The sequence below is a fragment of the Musa acuminata genome, chromosome BXJ1-11 (assembly GCF_036884655.1).
Source record: "Musa acuminata AAA Group cultivar baxijiao chromosome BXJ1-11, Cavendish_Baxijiao_AAA, whole genome shotgun sequence".
NCBI lineage: Eukaryota > Viridiplantae > Streptophyta > Magnoliopsida > Zingiberales > Musaceae > Musa > Musa acuminata.
Window position 1 is genome coordinate 6,859,077 of NC_088337.1, and position 19,542 is coordinate 6,878,618.

General features: G+C 39.4%; 2 protein-coding genes across 4 annotated transcripts; one reads left to right on the forward strand and one right to left on the reverse strand.

The window, feature by feature from the left end:
* Nucleotides 1-3,422, reverse strand: LOC135597095 (ran-binding protein 1 homolog a-like). The gene is made up of 4 exons (XM_065089583.1): nucleotides 3,221-3,422; nucleotides 2,985-3,136; nucleotides 2,785-2,910; nucleotides 1-580 (listed from the first exon to the last, which is right to left on the reverse strand). The coding sequence occupies exons 1-4, from the start codon at nucleotides 3,361-3,363 to the stop codon at nucleotides 378-380; spliced, it is 624 nt and encodes a 207-aa protein (XP_064945655.1). The 5' UTR covers nucleotides 3,364-3,422; the 3' UTR covers nucleotides 1-377.
* Nucleotides 3,423-8,798: 5,376 nt separating this feature from the next.
* On the forward strand, nucleotides 8,799-18,957 carry LOC103970950 (probable DNA helicase MCM8). 3 transcript variants are annotated; one of them, XR_010481116.1, is made up of 19 exons: nucleotides 8,799-9,018; nucleotides 9,693-9,833; nucleotides 9,922-10,039; nucleotides 10,130-10,352; nucleotides 10,441-10,604; nucleotides 11,418-11,678; nucleotides 12,929-13,024; nucleotides 13,169-13,321; nucleotides 13,566-13,636; nucleotides 13,731-13,849; nucleotides 15,666-15,795; nucleotides 15,991-16,042; nucleotides 16,114-16,270; nucleotides 16,357-16,531; nucleotides 17,164-17,334; nucleotides 17,423-17,536; nucleotides 18,053-18,121; nucleotides 18,211-18,261; nucleotides 18,460-18,957. XR_010481116.1 is itself a non-coding variant. In XM_009384860.3 (18 exons), exons 1-17 carry the CDS (start codon nucleotides 8,833-8,835, stop codon nucleotides 18,101-18,103), a joined length of 2,382 nt encoding a protein of 793 aa, XP_009383135.2. In that variant the 5' UTR covers nucleotides 8,799-8,832; the 3' UTR covers nucleotides 18,104-18,121; nucleotides 18,211-18,451. The 3 variants fall into 3 exon arrangements, 2 of the variants coding, with proteins under 2 accessions (XP_009383135.2, XP_018675908.2); XM_009384860.3 differs by lacking the exon at nucleotides 18,460-18,957 and having other exon boundaries at nucleotides 18,211-18,451; XM_018820363.2 differs by lacking the exon at nucleotides 18,460-18,957 and having other exon boundaries at nucleotides 8,881-9,018; nucleotides 9,911-10,039; nucleotides 18,211-18,451.
* Nucleotides 18,958-19,542: the final 585 nt, after the last annotated feature.

The window sequence follows — 19,542 nt, forward strand, 5'->3', positions numbered from 1 at the left end:
TAAAATAAAATTTATAATTTATTTAACATAACATTGCTTCTGTCTACATCATGTACTCTTTTACCCGAGGAGAAACTAATTGAAGATAGATGAACAGAGGAGATGACACACCACATAATTCGAATAATGACCGATAAAAACAAGACAACATTGCCAAAGAGAAAGACTCAAAAACCTATTTTGAGGAGCCAACCATGGCTTCCGCAAGCCAAAATAAACAACACCCACAATGACCGACTTGACTTGACTTGCGGTCACTTATACAACTATTCCAACAACAATGCCAAACTTGATATAAGTGATGATAAACATTTTCCAGCAGAACCGACTCCCATCAAACAACAACAACACCCCTCGGACTTAGTTGATTCCTCAGCTTAGGGTTTTTCCACCTCCGATGATTCTTCTGCCTTGACAGAAGCGGCTGGAGCTTCCTCTGAAGCTTTCTCTGTTTTGCTTTCAGCAACACTCAATTTCTCCAATAGTCCAGCAGCTGCCGAGGCATCCTCGCTCTCCTTCTCTTCGCTCTTTCCGAGAGTTTCAGTAATGCTTTCAACCGTCTCCATGAACTTCTTGCAGTCTGCACCAGATGACCAAAGCCAAAGGTCACAAGTCAAACATAAGTTGGGACAGTAGGGAAGAAAATAAATAGAGAAGAGAGGACAGGTGATAATTAATTATTTTTAATCCACTACAGTAACAGGGGAAGATATGACTTGAGAGAGAGAGAGAGAGAGAGGAGGACAAAAAATTTATTCTGCATCTTGAAAAATATAAATGTTTTGTTTTGTTCCGGATAAGTGTCATGTGAAGCTGGGTGCAAAAACTTGCAGGTCTAATTAATTTCCTGCCTAAATGCTATCAAGCACACACGTCCCAATGTTTGGAATGAAAGACACAGAACGACATGCTTAATGAAGTAAATTTTGCAACAAATTTAAGAATAAACAGATATCGAGGTTGAATTGCATGAGCACACACATCCAAGAAAATAGCTACAAAAAAAAAAAGGAAGAAAAAGGAGAAACTCTACATATGCTTCGACTGGCCAACAAACAAACAAATATGGAGTTTAATCATCACACCAATGCGGTACATCGACTAATCCCACTTTGAAGTTTGAGAATAGTAATGATGGTGTCTAGGGCCTCGAGCATTTTTTTTTTACTACATTCCAGATTGAGTTATTAGGCCACTAAGTCCACTGAACCGAATAATGGATTATGACAACACAACCACAGTTAAGTATTTATTTCACACTAAATACTCAAAGTCATTTACTATTATCACAGAATAATTGGATATACCCACCATCTCTCTCTCTCTCTCTCTCGCTCTCTCTCTCTCTCTCTCTCACACACACACACACATAATAATTCAGTTTGACCCTTGGCGGTGCATGTCCATGGAAGCATAAAAGAACCCTGCTCATTAACGTGCATTCCTAGTAAAACTTTGGACTGTAGGTGTACCAAGAGAACTTCTATTTCCAGATAATTTCATTTGTCAGACTACAATAACATAGGAGATCATCAAACGGATCGATAAAATACAATCATGTGCATGTATAAAAAAAGTGGGTTGATGGTCCATCATGGCATTATAAGTGAAATTAACCTGCACTCTTAATAAAACATAAGTGTTTCAATTTAAGTCACTCCATCTTTTTTTGTTCAAAATTCAAGAAATTGACTAACTAATCATATTTGCTTTGTTTATATCATGAAATACTTAAATTTTCGAATAAAAAATTTGGTGGGATTCATCAAAGACGATTAGCCACACTTATATCTGATACTTAGTGATGAATGCAACATAAACTCCATCTGCTACAACTTATAACTTCAATATAAACATTCAAAGAGCTAAGATGTAGAAATTACAAGTTCAAAAAACTAATAGAATGCAAATGGATAGCAAACTCCCTTTCTTGAAAGGACAATGTAAGCACCCCAGTGACTCTACTACCACATATAGTAGGTTTGCTTACAAATACCACCATGATTATGGTGACAGCTCAACCTAGGCTAACAATTACATGGGGGACAAAAAACAATGACCACAACTCCAAATATTAAAATCAAGTGATCTTAAAAAAAAGCCTAGAGATTACTGGCATAAAGAATTCTTTCAGCGTACACACAAAAAAAAAGGCAAAAATAGACAAGTAGAAAATAATGGAAAGAAGGTAAATCACGCATATGCAATAACAACACAGCTAAAATACCCACAAACAATAACTTTGACACGTATATTAGATCTAAAAAAATCTAAGATTGGATGATGTTTTCGAGTCTGCAGCACACGAATAATAAGAACCGACCCTAATTGGACGAAAGTGGATGAACTTATGCTATACTTGTTTCACATCTAAACAAAAAGATCTAAGCAGGCTCTTCTCCCAAACAGTAAGAATTACAGTATAACTACTAAAAAAAAATTTGGTATTCTGGTTAGTGAACCAGCAAAATCAGCACAACTCAAAAATTTTCAGCAAAGTCCTCTATGACTCGTTACGGAAGCAAGTCTTCTATAACTCGCTACCGAGGCAAACGAACAACCATAAATCAGTGACCATGTCTTGGTAATGTTAGGACGACAGCACGATGAACAAAATCTCATCGGGCCTCTGTGAAGCTTAAAAACCTCATAAAGGTGTCGGATATGGTATCAGCAAATCGAACTAAAGCAGCAACTACTAGAGCAAGGAATTAGAATGAATTAATTTCGGTTAGATAGAGTTAGAATAGCAACTTGCGAACAAAAGAAGATGAAAAAGCTCACTTTCCACTGAGCCGAACCGAATGCAGAACATCTCCTCCTTCAACTCCCCATCAGCGAAATCCGACGCATGCCACACGCACGACTTATCATTCCCCGCGTGCTCCTGAATCTTGATCGACGGAATAACTGAGACGGCAACAAGGAAATTCCAGATCCAACCAAACGAGAACCAAGAACCAAGAAACCAACAAGAGCTCCACCTAGATGGTTGGCGCAGATCTTGAGGGTTTTCGCCTGGCGCATCACCAGCCGCACCTTTCCCGTCTCCCGGTGCTTCAAAAGCTTCACGCTCCCCGTGCCCCTCTCTTTCCACTGGTTCCCCTCCTTATCGAACCGGTACAGCTTCGCCTTCCTGAAAAGGACGAAGGCAAAGCAAATCAAACCTCAAGATCTCGAAGAGTCCAACAGGGCGATCAGGAACAAAGAAAAAGACTACAGATCGAGCAAGGCGTCCTCCTCCTCCTCGCCGGTGGTGACGGCGACTTCCGAGAGGGTGACGATGGGGGCGATCTGCGCGCCAGTGTCCTCGTCCTCGCCGGCAACGGCCTCCTCCTCGCGATCTGGATCGTTGCTCGCCATGGAATTCCAATCGGGTGCGAGACGTGATGAGAAATGGATCGATTCGAGAAGTGGAAAGCCATTAGGGTTTAGGCCCTTATATATGGGCTTTAGCGAGGTGGGGGCCGAGGCGGTGAGTGGGAAAGCGGAAGAACACGCAGAAACTTTATGCACGGATCTATAGCTGCCGTCTATTTCCACCTGTCAAGAGATCTGACCCGTTGGATTAAGTGCCGTTTAGGGAAAATGGACGCTTTCAGATCGACGAACTATTCGATCGGACGGAGATGGACGACTTTACATTCTTATCCTCTCCGAGTTTGACAGCAGGGAACATATCTGCCGTCAGTTATACCCTGTGGAGAGATCTGAGCCGTTTGATCACAACTGCCGTGTATGAGAAAATGGACGCATGAGATCGACGAACTATTTGATCGGACGGAGATGGACGATTTTACGTTCTTATCCTTTCCAAATGTGAGAAAGGCATATCTGCGTACATTCGCGTCGTGTACATGATGGCGTCTGTACCCCACAGGTGGGTCCCGGAGAAGCCTATGTCGATTTCGAATCACCGCTTGGGTAGGAAAGTGGGCATACATATTGGAGATCGGAAACGTAAGTGGCCGTTCCTTTCGAGCTTCAAGCTTACGACCGTATCTTTTTGTCTCGTAAAAACAAAAAAGGAATCCTCCCAAACAAACATTAAGCAAAATATTACAGTAAATTATCGTCGAGAGTCATTCGGACGTAGTCCAAATTCAAAGATATAAAAGTGTCTAAAGTAAATTTGAGGTGATTGTTGAGCGGCCCTGAAGTGGGGGCCGAGCTTTCGAGGCGTCATCTACATTAAAAATACTTCAATTCCTCTTTTGTATCACGATAAAAGTGATAGTACTTATATTCGTTCCTCCTCTTCAACAGTGTCTTCGTAAGTTGATAGTCTTTTAAGAGCTTTTTTTTATTATATGTAAAAAGACTTCGGTTCTAATCATGTTTAAGTGAGTCGACTCTAACCTTGAGCAAGGCAGCTTGGGTCAATTATTTTTTCTTCGCCTCATATTCTTTGTCGGGTTGGTCATTTCTTTCTTCGTCGTGGTGACCTTAAGGTTGGGATTGACGGTAACCACTCTTGTCGCGATCTCTTGTGCATCTTCTTGTGCTTATTTGAGACCATTGCCTCCATCACTATGTATTAATTGGTCCTTTGGAGGACCTCAGGTACCATCATCTGTCGCCTCTTAACCAATGACTAGAAAAGGCGAGAGGCCCTGAGCTCCATAATGAAGGCTCGAATCACGAGTGACGAACGTGCTTCTTGCATGCCATAGATTTCGTTAGTGAATTAAGTGACAAAATTAAAAAGTGTCGCTTCCTCTCCTTACCTAAGTCTGAATAGCATCGTTGCCAATGGCCTCGAGCGTATATTCTCGAAGAAGTACATCCCGAACTCTTTTGCAAGCTGAGCAAATGAGTAGACCAAGAGTGGCTTCAAGCGAGTGTATCATTCTCGTGTCAGGTCTCTTAACGTTGTTGGGAAGGCATGACATGCATCTGAAGTATCATACAATGACATTTGGACATTAAAAGTAATAGTATGCTCTATCGTTGGTACTGTCGTTAAAGGGCTCCAGCAATAGGATGCAAAAGTTTATTGGGATTGGTTCCTCCTAGATGTTCTAAGTGAATAGGGATCGACCTAAGGTGGGATCAGTTGGACTCTTCCCTATGGACTGTTGAAACTCCCATCACATCTCATCTAAGTGTTGGTCAATTTGTTGTAACCGGACCTTTAGAGAGTCATCCATCGAATCCATTGATTGAGTCTTAGATTTGGGTAGAGCTGAACGAAGGTGCGGTGGTGCATTGAACTCCACAATTGGGGAGTAGGGCTCTCCTTTGGTTGGCAATTCTATAAGCCTGGGGCGATCCTAAAATGTTGGCATCACATTGGTCGGGGGGATCTCGATGGGTGTCGATACTAGTGCAATTAAGGTGTCGACCGTGGCTAAGATAATGATGTCACTTGTTGGGTTAGCTAAGGTGAGAACGGGGTGATAGCATGTATCATGCTAGTAAGTGTCTACACTAGAGAGATGAGATTTAGAAATATCTTAGCGGATACGAGTAGGTAGCTTGAGTTCATCACTAAAAGTGAGAGACTTGGGCCATTGAACAAATACTAGTACCTCACCGACATTTACATCAAAGTGGACGCATCCACATGTGAGAAGAATATCAGTTGTCTCCCTAATTAAAAATATTATAGGTTAGAAGCAGGACCTCCTCATTAGAGCATTTGTTGAGAGGATTAGCGAATGAACATTCTAGCACTGAAATGTTAAGGTAAATCATTATTAACGTTCTAGTCCAAGGTTCTTTTTGATATTAGTTTTTCTCAAAAAAAAGAGTTCTCGCGTTGGGATTACCTTTTATATTTGGTCTTGGAGGGGACAACTTGTAACATCTTCAATGTCCCTCCCTTACATTTTACCCATGTGGGCGATAAGAGGGAGACAAATTTTTATCCATATGAGGAAATGAGAGGAGATTGACTTAGACCTTTTTCTTTCACGATGACTTTTATGTGATGCTTACGTGTGATCGTTAATATATTCTGTATCATATAATTTAAGTAATATGCTAACATACCATGTGATTTAGAGAGACGATAAAAGAGAACGGCAAATAATATCAATTAATTGAGGTCTTTTTGGTTGACAGAATTACCTATGTTTATAGATGATGTAACAGGGCGGTCAAGTGTGCAGCCCAATATGATACAAACTCTAAATTTAAACAGACTTGGGTAAGGGAGTGGCCCTCCAATCTGCTCTTTTTGTTAGGCACTGATGCAATAATGGGTGGATTCCACACCTGATATAGTAAATAATATATTTAAAAAAAATGATATGTTATTGGCCAAACATTTGTTGTTACGTTAAACGGGAAAGATGCAAAATTCTAACTGATTATTAATTAATTATAAACATTTACTTATTTTTACCCTAATTTGAAAGTTCGGTGCGATTTCGTAGAAACTCGTTCTCCCGCTCGATGCCTTCAAGTCGCCCATCAACAAACTCCCAACAGAGTCACTGGAGAAGGATCCGATCACCACAATGGCCTCCCTCGAGCAGCCACCTCCCGCTTCGGTCCACGTCGACGCCGCCGGCGCCTCTTCCTCTTCCCCAACCCCGCCGCACCCCCGCCGCATCCCCTCGTGGCGCCACTCCCGGAGGCTCCGCATCGAGATCGACCTCCACCTGCCGCGGTGCGGTCTCCGCCCCAGCAAGGTCCTGATCCACTCCTTCTGGATCTCCCTTGTTGGTCTCTTCCTCATCCGCCTCTCCACCGCCGTCACGACGGCCACCGAAGTCAGGGTCTTCTCCATCGCTGGCGCTGTCGCCGCCTTCCTCCCCTGGCTCCTCCTCTTTCTCTCCTCCTCCGCCATCACCGTCCTCCTCGAGACCGGCGTCTGCGACCTCACCTGGATCTTCTCCGGCTCGGGGGGCGGTCCGCCAGGAGGGGAGCCTCGCCTCGTTTCCGGCCATGGCGACGACGATCGGGACGGCGAGGGCATTGGCGGAGGCGAAACTAGCTATGCGATCGTGTCATCTACCATGGGGACCGACGCGTCGACGTTCTCCACTACGCAAAGAGAGACAAGCCTCGTGGGCATCGGCGGAGGCGAAGCGAGCTATGGGATTGTGACGTGTACCATGGGGACCGACGCGTCGACGTCCTCCACTACGCAAAGAGAACCAAGCCTCGTCTCCTGCCAATGTGACGGTGACCGCGACGACGAGGGCGAGGGCAGCGGCGGAGGCGAAGCGAGATATGGGATTGTTTCGTATACCACAGGGACCGAGGCGTCGTCGTCCTCCGGTACGCGAAGCGAGCCGCGGCTCGTCTCCGGTCCGGGTGACGAGGACTGTGACGACGAGGGCGAGGGCAGCGGCGGAGGCGAAGCGAGCTATGGGATTAGCTCCTCTACCGCGGGGAGCGAGGCATCAACCTCTTCCGCGACGCCTCCAGCGGTGCTGCCAGAGTCCGTGGAGTCGGCGCCGCCGGTCTGATCCCTTGCGCCAGCGAGCTCAGTGAGACTTGTCTCCATTTTTTTTTGGGTTTTTAATCGCTTCAATAATATAATTTTTAATTATTCTTCATTGGCATTTCTACTTGCCACGTCTATATTTTTATAGGAGATTTATGCATTAGAACATTTCGTTAAATATTTAGTAAGCTGCTTGGCATTGTAAATTCCTTAACACCATGAGCAGATTAGTAGTTATAGAATTTAGTTTGTATTTCTTAAAACTATGACAGCAGATTTTTGCTGTCATAGGGGTTTTGCAAATTTCTAGCAAATTGATTCAACATATGAATTAATTGAATATATATATATATATATTAATATTAATATTAATATTATGAATATGATGTGGATAGGATTTGAATACAAGACTTTTGGTTATGAAATCGATTTAAATTAAATCTCAACCGCCCATTCTATTAAAAAAAAATTATTTGAAGTAACAGACGAACGGTCAGGATTTAGAGGGAAAGTGAAATGGACGGTAGTGAAGATTCTTTTGTTCTCTCTAACAAACTGGATGATGCTGTGTCGCCGATCCAATCCCGAATTGCATAGAAAATGAATTATCGGGTATGGATCTTTTCATTTAACCCGAACCCAATCGAGATGAAAGCAATACAATAGTGTCAACCGAATCGGGCTATCGGTTTTTCGGGTCCAAACGCGTATCCACGATTTCGCGATGACAGGTTCAAATCCAAAGGAGCACGTTCGTTATATCGCCATAAAGACAAGGGTAACTTGGGACTTTGGCCCTCTCTCTAAGTTGGCCTTCGAGAGCGATCAAAACCTACAAATTAGTGGATATTGTTAATATCTTAATCCGTTTGTGGATAATAAAAATATTATAAGGATCAATAAAAATTATTTACAAAAAAAATAAAGATGAAAAGTTTTGATCTTAGAAGTCCAATAAAATAAATAAAATCAGTTAATTCTCGGATATATATAACAAAAAAAAATCTTTCACTAATACTTGACTGATATTTCTCAACACATATTGGCACTTAAGAACATATTATGACTCTAATATCATTAGCACTTTTTTACTTATATCATCTACAGGGATTGTGTGTATAAATAGGATTTCTGAAATTAATGTTTTAATTTTTTGTTAAAAAACATTTTCAAGGATAAGCATTTGCTATTGTCATGCTGCTTATAAATAATTCTTAGTCAGTCCCCACAGAAGAAATTAGATCCGGACCCGAAACCTCAAGCGGGTTACATTTGAGACGGTTCGGGTTTGAATCGGATCCTGCTTGTAACCGATCGGATCCGGGTAATCGGGTTCTTGGTGTCATCCTCATAAATAATTACTCAATTTCAAGCAGCTTGTATCCCCTTCGCGCTCCCTCTTTTCTCCTCTCTCTCTCTCGATCCCTACCGCGATGTTTGCCGAGGGCGGAGAGAGGGGCGTTCCGGGTGGCCGCCCCCTGGATCTGAGTGCGGCGTCGAGGATTTGGCCCAACTATTTCCCGCAGGTGGAGTTCGCCTTGGAGGATCGCAAGGTCAAGCTCGTCGCGTTGCTTGCTGATTTCTTCTGCACACCCCAGGCCGATCCTTTCCTTTCTCAGGTCCTGAGATCGTATTATCCCTGGTTTCTTCTTTGACTTAGGGTTTCTTGCTCTGGGTTCTTAGGTGTCAGTACTAATCTCTAATGGTAAATGATCTACGGTGTGGAAGTTCGTTTACTGGGTAAGGTTAGTCGGTGGTAAATTGCGGGTGGTGCAGAAGTAAGAGATCACACAGTTTGAACTCAAGTCGTGATGCTTATCCCGAGAGCAAAATAAGCTATGATGAGTGCAATCTGTCCTGGATGCGTATACCGAAGATAAGGTCTGTCACTATGAATATATGGATCGGAATGCGTGGGAATTAGTGCCACTGAAAAAAGTTGGAGAAATTGATCTTTGTCATTTTGTTTTGCCCCCAGGAAAATAGTTTCGTTAGGTTGTAGGCTCTGATTGAATGGTTTGCTTCCAACGTTGATGATTGTATTTGCGTTATTGACTGCGCAAGCTACAGGTAGATTGCGTTGAGATTGACCTAATATTGAAGTCCTTGGAGAATGGGAACCACAGGGCATATGATTTCAATTTTTGATCCGTTGTTTTATGTTATTTATGTTGTGTCTTTCATATTTTGACCCAGTGGTCAACTTAATGTCTTTACTGAAAGAACTGGATGATGCCCTCTTTTGAATTTTCTACCTTAATTTCCACATTAACAGCTTTCTTTTTTGAAGCAGGTGCAAGATGATTGTGGCAACTTCTTTCTCCCCATTGACATGCAGCATTTCCAGAAGGCATGTGGAGTTGATGAATATTATGCCGTTTTGGAGGAAGCACCTAAGGAAGCTCTGTCATGCATGGGTGCTGCAGTTCACATGGTACGTCTCATAAAATCATCTAACTTTATTTGTTCTACTTTTATATTGTTATCCATACGTTTACCACCAGTTGTTAGACCGTGAACAGGTTCTCTCAACAAAGAAGATTAATTATCATTTGGAGGACGCAGAGAAAATAAACATTAGGCTATATAACCACCCTGATTCAATGATCACTTTAAAGAACTTGAAAGCTGCATATATAGGTTGTGTTTTATGTTTCTGACTATTTTCCCCCTTGGCCAGCCATAATTTTAGTGCACAAAGATTGAGGTCTTTACATTATTGTTTGACAGGGAAGCTAGTTTCAGTGCGTGGTTCTGTTGTCAAGGTCAGCACAACCAGACCTTTGGTTCTGCAGATGGAATTTGCATGTGGAAAGTGTGGAACTGTTATTGCGCGTGTATTCCCTGATGGAAAGTTTTCTCCTCCAGTAGCTTGCAGCATCCATGGATGCAGGAGCAGAACTTTTATGCCAAATAGATCTACTGCAAAACTGATAGATTTTCAGAAAATAAGGTATGCCTTTTTTCTCTCAATTGGAAGTTACAGTTTTATCTTATGCAGCTGCAAACTGAAATGTTGATGTTATCTTTTCCCTTGTCAGAGTCCAGGAACTTCTTAAATCTGAAAATCATGAAGAGGGTCGGGTGCCTCGAACTGTTGAGTGTGAATTGGCTGAGGATCTTGTTGATTCTTGCATTCCTGGTGATGTTATAACAGTTACTGGAATTATAAAAGTAATTAATAATTACATGGACATTGGAGGAGGTATAGTATTTGCCTGCCGCTATGCTCCTAGAAATTGACTGTCCCATTCATGTTTTCGCTTTTGGAATTATACTCGGCAATCATCTCATATGATATAGGATATAGTGATAGATATAAATTAAACTGATTGATTGGAACCAAATGTTAAAAGAGAATTTGTTGAAACATTATTAAACAACATGATTATATTTGTATTATAACATTTTGTAAAAAATGATTTCTGTTGTAATATTTTTGATCCTTGTGACTGATTTAATTTGGAAACTTAGTGTAGTAGAAGAGATCAATGAGTTTGTAGAAGTTCAATAATGAAACTTCTAAGCTAAAATTTTATGTGATCGATCTCACAACACTGTTCTCCTTTGAACAAAAACATGCAGCTCTGTGGCTGGTGCTTCCATCTTGCCCTCTGATTCTTAGTGTGTGCAGTTGAGATGGTTTCTGCTTGGACTGCTTGCGTACTTCAAGAAGTAAAACCATCACTACAACCTTATTGTTCCATGAATTATTGCATAATTTTGCATATTCCAAGTGACATTTATACACAAATTGTGTTTAACACTGAATTCTTGTTTTCATGTGTTTTCCTAAAATTCTTAATGACTGCTATTGTATTTGCTGGATATGACATGGTAATTTCGTGACATAATAACTTTTTATATATCATCTTGTGCTATGTGGCTCATTTTCTTAAGAATTTGGAAATTACACTCTTCTTTCTTTCTCTCTTGGGAAGCAAGAGAAGCAATATATTATTTGTTTCTTCATGTTTTGGTGTAGATTGAAATAAAGTGAACTTCTGCAATTTTCCAGGAAGGTCCAAAAACAAGAATCAGGGGCTGTATTATCTATATCTGGAAGCAGTTTCTGTTAGAAACTCAAAATCTCAGAGTACTGAGGATGTTCGTGTAACTAATTCTGAAAGTGGAGCTTATATGCTGTTTGATTTTTTTTCTTTTTCACCCAGAGATCTTGAATTTATTGTGAAATTCTCTGAGGAGCATGGTTCTGACATATTCCGTCAGATAGTTCATTCTTTCTGCCCCTCTATCTATGGGCATGAACTTGTGAAAGGTATGCTTATTTTCATTGACGATATGTGCTGTTATGCGGAATTATTCTAATGCAACCTTTTCTACTAAAAGATTCTTTAAAGTCTTATCTTTGTCAGTATTTATTGACAGATTATTACATTCTATAATGGTTACTTATCCTAACTTCCATTGACATTACCAATTATTATTATTATTATTATTATTTTTGACAGTGATGCATTTTTTGTCATTTATTTTTTGACCAACTGATCATGCGGTCATGGAGACAAGAAAAGAAATCAAGAGAAAATACCATTTTTATTTGAAAGATACCAAAAGAAAGAAAACCTGGTTAAAATTTCTTTAGCATGTTAAAAGAAATCCTTTCCACAGGATCTAAATTTCAGATAATATGAATATATCACACAGTTCAGGCATTTTTCCTCCATCATCATTGAAAAAGAGTGCAACCACCACCAATAATACACCATCATCTCTAGGTCACTTTGATTGGCAACAACAAACCCAGTTGTTCAGTCTTCTCATTTCTCAGGTGCAGGAAAAAAAATGCTTTATTTATTGCCCTGTTTCCTTTTCTCAGTAACTGAATTATTTTACATCTTTTACCAATAAAACTAATATGACTGTTTGCATTACAAGAAATGTCACAGTACTAAAGATTAAACTAAAATTATAGAGGCATGCTTTCTTAGCTAGAACATCCGAAAAGCTCTAAGAAGCATGCTCAAGGTATGCCTCAGTACAGCTTATAAGCCTCATCTAATGCAAGAACCAAAACTTAGTTCAGTGAGCTTTATGCCTCAGGTGTTTCTAATAAGTCTGATTGTCACAGTCATTACTCTTTGCCACAACTAAATAAATGTTATGACAGAAAGCTGCTCAGTATGAGGCAAGTATATTGTCAATTATAAAGAAGCAGGTGATTTGAGTTGACCTGGCAGATATCTATCCACCAAAATTATCAGACCAAAACCTCTACCATGCTACTTGACACTTCCCTTTTTAGGTCTATTACCTTTGTACAATTATTGCCACCATTGCTATTGTTGATTACACACTTACTACTGCTTCATCATCCTTATCATTGTCATTGTACAATCATACTTGTTTGTCTATACTATCAGCATTAAATTTTTAAATTTGTCCTAAAATGAAAATGTGTTCCATTGGCCATACCTGGTGATTACTTATTTCTGATTTAATTTAGTGGGAATTTGCATCTACAAGGGATTACTGTGCTTTCGTTGATAAGTTTGATCCTCTCTGTAGCTGGCATTGTGCTTGCACTGTTTGGGGGGTTGCAAAAGCATTCGGTGGATCAAAACAAGGTCCCAGTTCGAGGAGATATTCATGTCATTATTGTTGGTAATTGCAATCTACACTTTGTTTACTGAATTCTTTCTGGCTTGTCTGTTTTGTAAATTTACTGCTAATTTGCAGCTTGTGGATTTATCATTGTATTTTGGCATAAAACACTTGTTTATATAGGCTTTATCATCTTTGTTGTAGGTGATCCTGGATTAGGTAAGAGCCAACTCCTGCAAGCAGCAGCAGCAGTTTCCCCTCGAGGCATCTATGTTTGTGGCAATGCAACTACTAATGCTGGCCTAACTGTTGCTGTCGTTAAAGATCCTATGACAAGTGATTATGCATTTGAGGCTGGTATACATGAACTTTTGGCATATTTTCGGTGTTAACTTTTATATATCTATTTCCATGTTCCATTTGTCATTAATATCTCTGTGAGGCTGCAAGAAAACTACATTTCCAGCCTTCTTTTAATATAACCTTCAGTTTAAGTAATCATTACAAAAGGCAGCTGTCATATATGCAGGTGCATGTGCACTTGTATTCATATGTTGTATACTATATATCTTGATGATTAGCATTGATGGGTCTACCACAGGTGCCATGGTTCTTGCTGATCGTGGGTTATGCTGTATTGATGAGTTTGATAAAATGTCTGCGGAACATCAGGTACGATGATAGTTATATGATGATCCATGAAAAGGTGCCTTCATCGTTGGGCTTATGAAGAATTTGGAAATCCTAATTGAATTCAGTTTCTTAGGCTTTACTGGAAGCCATGGAACAACAATGTGTCTCTGTTGCAAAGGCTGGATTGGTGGCAAGTTTGTCAGCTCGTACCTCTGTTTTAGCAGCAGCAAATCCTGTTGGCGGTCATTATAAGCAAGTTTCTCCCAGTTGCTTCTTCAGACCTTTTAGATTATTGTCCTAGGAAATTTCATTCATGTGCCTCAATAGTGATATATCATGTGTGAGCTTCTATCTAATGCTCAAATGAAACTTCTCTTATTCTAGTTACGCAAGTCAAAGGAAATGTTAGTTACTAAGAATAGTGTCCTACGATTTCCTAGCTACAGAAACTCTTCATTATGAAGTCTACTGTTCCTTTCAAATGGAAAAGAAGAGAATGATATCACTGTTAATGTTTCTGGTTGCCCGTGGACAAGTGTGAATATGCTCAGACCAAAATTTGATTTTCGAAAGGAAAATTAAATTAAGGCATAATGTTGATGGAATATATTTTCAGGAAAGACCTAGGGATACATGTTATGACGACAGCACACTGGATGTGAGAAAAAAGTAGTGTTTTGTTGTAAGGGATAAATTAAGTTGTATAACCAATTCTTCTGGATCTTTTGATGATTGTAGGTTTTGTTTTTGTTTATTCATAGACGTCCTGGGGTTTAAATTATAGAAGGGTTTTTCATGTATAACACTCATTTTGCTGTGAAATCATAGAAAATCCCCTCTTTATTTATATCTGGAACTCAACATGACTTTTACATAATTATATCTTGAATATCTCTTTGTTTTGTATGCTATATTTAGATTTGGAACTCAAGTACTTGAACTACCCTTGTCTGTCTCTTTTGCTCTTAACCTTCGCCTCTATATTGTTCTTGATAGTGGTAGTTCTTGAGGATAAGAGGCCAATAATGACAAAGATAGTGATGGCAATGGTGCTGAATTTGGGGACTGTGGTTGTGATTGACAAGGATGGACAAACCATAAAACCACAGTGCTGTGGAGTGACAAATGGGTGGAGCTGGGTGGAGCATGGTGAGGAAGGTAACGTGGTAGGTGCAGTTTGTGACATGGCAATAATCATGGTTTCAAAATGGAGCAATGACGCCATGAATGTGAATGATGGAGAAGGCGGGGGGGGGAGGGGAGGAGGAGGAGATGGTGGCGGTGGCTGTGATGGCGACAATGTGATGAGTTTAAGTGAAAGAAAAGGTGGTGGTAGTGGTGAACACAGGAAAAGGAGCTGGTCTCAATTTGGTATAGCATAGGGATAGCAGCAAGTTGAGTGGGTGAGGATTGTTTCATAATTATGTTTCAGATTTATGTACAAGTATATTACAAAGAAAGGGTATTTTCCAAGACAATATGAGTTATTTGTGGATTAGGTGCATGGGAGTTTTATGTAATTTTGGGACAATGCAGGGCTTATATGTGAAATCCCTTAAGAAAACGTAAACTTTTGAGTAAAGATGGCATCTTGTTAGAGAAACTTGTTATAATTTAATTGCTTCAAGCTTATCTGTCAATAAATGATATAATGTTCCAGATTGTGTTTGTTTTTTTAACAATCGTTAGAAATTCTACCTTAGTTGCAATAACATTGATCAAATAAGACAATGTAATGGAAGCAGTCTTTTTTTCTATGATTATAGCAACATTAATGCACTAGAAAATGTCCAAATTTTACTCAAGAATCAATTGTCCATATTTCTCATATTATTGATACTTTTTCCTCATAAAATTCTTTATCGTTATCTTCACTTTCGTAAACTGCAGTATTGTCATGAATCGCTTCAATTGTTTTGGGTTTCTTTTAATTCAGGACTACAAAAGTATCTTATTTTTCCAATGGTTTGCCTTCTCAAATTTGCTTGAACTTACTATTTTAAGTTATTGCATTGTTGGTCTGTCATCTATTTGAGCAGCTTTCATTTGTTATCAATAATCATTGCAGCCGGGCAAAAACTGTCAATGAAAATATAAGAATGAGTGCTGCTCTCCTCTCACGATTCGATTTGGTTTTCATTTTACTGGACAAACCAGATGAGCTGCTGGATAAGCGTGTCTCTGACCATATAATGGCAGTAAGTCACCATACTGATTGTAATTGCTGTGGGGCTCTGTTGTATGTGCACCATCAGATAACGTTCTTCATTTTTGTAAGCATAAGGATGACATGAAATATACTACCATCAAAATTTATGTACCTATTTTTCATATGAGAGAGCTGATCCATATCTTTGTTAGATATTTGATAGATTTTAAATCTCATATTGCAGCTTCATACAAGGAATTCAGAGCATTTGTTTTCTACCAAGAAGCAACGCACAGGTACTATCTCTCTTTTGTTTATTAAAAAAGTTGAAGTTCATGTGACAAAAAAATTAATATAGCTTACGCAGCTATGCAACCTGACAAGAACATGGAGGTAGGTGTTCGTATTGGTTCATTGGGTTCAAGGTTGAGACTGGACCCGGTGAAAGACAAGGACTTTGTTCCCCTTCCTGGTCCTCTTATTCGCAAGTATATTGCTTATGCAAGAAACTTCATCTCCCCTAGGTAATTAATTTATGTTAAAGGTTGTGTCACTTGTGATAATTTTTGTGTGTTGCTGTCAATGAGCCTTGTTTCTTCTTTTTTGTAAGGATGTCTAGACCAGCAGCTGAGATTTTGCAGAAATTTTATCTGCAACTTAGAGATAATAGTACTTCAGCTGATGGCACACCTATCACTGCAAGGCAGTTGGAAAGCCTAGTGAGGCTTGCAGAGGCTCGTGCTCGATTGGATCTCAGAGAAGAAATTACCGTTGAAGATGCAATGGTAGTCTTCTGAACTGTTTGTCCTCGTGAACTCTTATATTTATGTTCAGTGCATGTCATGCATGTTATTAACTAACTCGATTTATGGTCTTTTTCGAATTGTGGCTGATTAGACATCAGGAAGGAGTAACATACTATAAAGGGCATTTGAATACACGAAACTTGATATATCCTATCAGAAATAAAAAGGCAGATAAATCATCTTCGGAAGCATTAATTTTCTACTTTGTCTTCATCAATTATTAATTACAATAACAGGTTCATTTTAGGCCCTCAATTAGAGGGCTAGCCTTGGTATCACAAGAAGATTACTCCTTTGCAATCTAGGTGGCCAGGGCTTGGGTTATGGAATTGGTTTCTTGGCTTGTAAATTAAGACAGCATTTATTGACCCTTTCTAAATATTGCTTTTGCGGGTGTCTTATGTACTATGCCACCCTTTTCTTTGTGTCTTCTCTGGATGTTACATGAGTTTCTAATTATCAAAAGTTGGTTAAGTGTACTGTTACCATGCAGCAATTTGTTGGTGTCCAAATAGATACAGTTGGTAGCAGAATTTTTGTTCTGCCGCAGATATTGCTTTGTTATCAGAAATTCATTAAATTATCATTATGCCACTTCATGTGGTTGGCAGGACGTGGTCGAGATAATGAAAGAATCCTTGTATGATAAATATGTTGATGAGCGTGGTTTTGTCGATTTTGCACGAAGTGGTGGGATGAGTCAACAGAAGGAGGCAAAAAGATTCCTGGGTGCTCTTCACAAACAGTCCGAGTTGCAGCAAAAAGATTGCTTCTCAATTTCTGTAAGCAGCATAATCCTTTGATTGCATAAAATGTGGATGGTCCTCATTTCTCTTAATTCATGACAATACCTTTTATTTGTTTTCTCAGGAGATATACAGCTTGGCAGACAAAATCAGTTTGCGGGTTCCAGATATAGATACATTTGTGGAAAATTTGAACAGTGTAGGATATCTGCTTAAAAAAGGACCTAAGATGTATCAGGTAATTCCATTGCGACTTCATGATTTATAAAGTGGATAAAGAAAAAAAAATATTTAATGGACATAATAGCAGTAGTTGCTTTTGAAGTCAGTGTAAAGCAAAGTGTCGGCAGAATGAGACAAGCATACAAGGGTAGTTGTAATTTAAGATGAGAAACTAATCCCATTAATGGAATATCCTGCGAGTAGTGACTAGTATTCTGAAATTTGAACAAGACTTCACTGTAATTCGATAAGAGAAGAAAGATAATTTTTAGATGCTGGGTCATATAGAGTGAAGGTTTGCTCATATAGAGAGACCTCTCATGCCTACACTCTCATCATTCTATTTTTCGCTTATCTCCCTTACTTACCATTGGTGATTTTCTCAGCACCACCATGTGGTGGCCATTAGCAAGAAGGCAAAATCATAGGATTAGCAAAACCTACAGGTCTTGAAACAGCCTGTATATTTATAATTTTCAGTATGTTTGAGCTCATGAATACTTTATTTTAGTCAAGAAACATTTCTGTGCAGGTTTTGTCTTCGTCATACTCTCACAGTCAGTCAACAAGATCAAGATGCTAATAGTTGCTTGAACATTTAGTAAGTCTCACCTATCATGCTCGTTGAAAGTCTGTTTTGTGCATGCAGTAGCAGTTTACTAATCGAAGCATCTTATGTTCCACCAATAGGATTGTGGTAAAAGAGTTTCAAAGAGGACAGGTCTACCGATATATTGCCAGGTTTGACAAAGCTATTCTTCTGTTATTATTGGCTATGCATTCATGGGTAATAGAATCATTGGCTTTTGTCAATTTTGAGTTATATGTGATCATCGTACCACATATTTGTTATCTTTTACAAATGATGTTTCTTGTTTGTCTCATGGTATATAAAGATCATTCAAGAACTTCACATTCTTTTTTGTTGATCTCCTGCAGTGCAAGGAATACAATATTAGCTTGCTGAAAGTGTATTCTGCGCATCACAGTTGATAGGGCTTAGCTTAGCCAAATTTACTCATTCATGCTTTTCTGTTCAATTCTCCATCGTAAGTGTATTCTGCTGCTCGTTTTTGCATGAAAGATCTGTATTTTTCTTCTCCACCCCACCCAAAAAAAACTTCTTGATTATTTCCATCGTTAAGACTTCTACCATCATCCATCTAAACCCATATAAACCTGAACACAAAAAGAAATGTCATGATTCAGCAAGCTTCAAGAAGCTGATTTCATTTCTTTTTTCTCTCTGGGTTGTCATAACATTACCACTATTTATATTCCTTTTCTCTTTATCCATCGTCACTCATCACCATTACAATAGCCAAAACCATCTCCACTTCTGGACAGAGAGAGAGAGAGAGAGAGAGAGAGAGAGAGAGGTTTTCCTTTGGCAGCTCATCTATAGTAATAATGAAATTTATATGGCTATCGTGCCATGTGACTATGCTCGGCACTGCTTTGACGCTCTTTCATTGACCTTATTTGGGTCCAACGAAGTTTGTCTATTAATTGTTGTAAAGTTCTTGAAACGGATAGTTATTCTGAATCCAATTGTGTTACGATGTTTTGGACAACCGAGTGACTTTGGAGTTCAACTTGATGCTCCGCAGCACTTTTACTCGCACCGACTGAAGTTACAATCAGTCACCATAGACAAGCTAAGACAAATATTTTTGTTTGCAATGATTAGCCCATGCACTGACTGGGCTAATAATCATGCTGACAAATACATTTCTCTTTATCATTGGTTATGCGGTTCAATAGAATCTGAACGTCATATATTTTAGTAGCAAGTACAACATCGGTTTAGTAGAATTGATGAGACTATAACGTTGTTCTAAAGATGCAACCACTAGAATTTAGAATATGACACAAGGCAGAAAACGAAGACATAATTTGATGACCGATCCTCTTTGGTGCACATCAGAGTAAATCATGTAGATCTCTTACCTTTTTGTCCACAAATGTAAACCCCCAATAATTTTGGAGAAGAAACTCCATGTTCTTCGCCTTCCAAAAAAA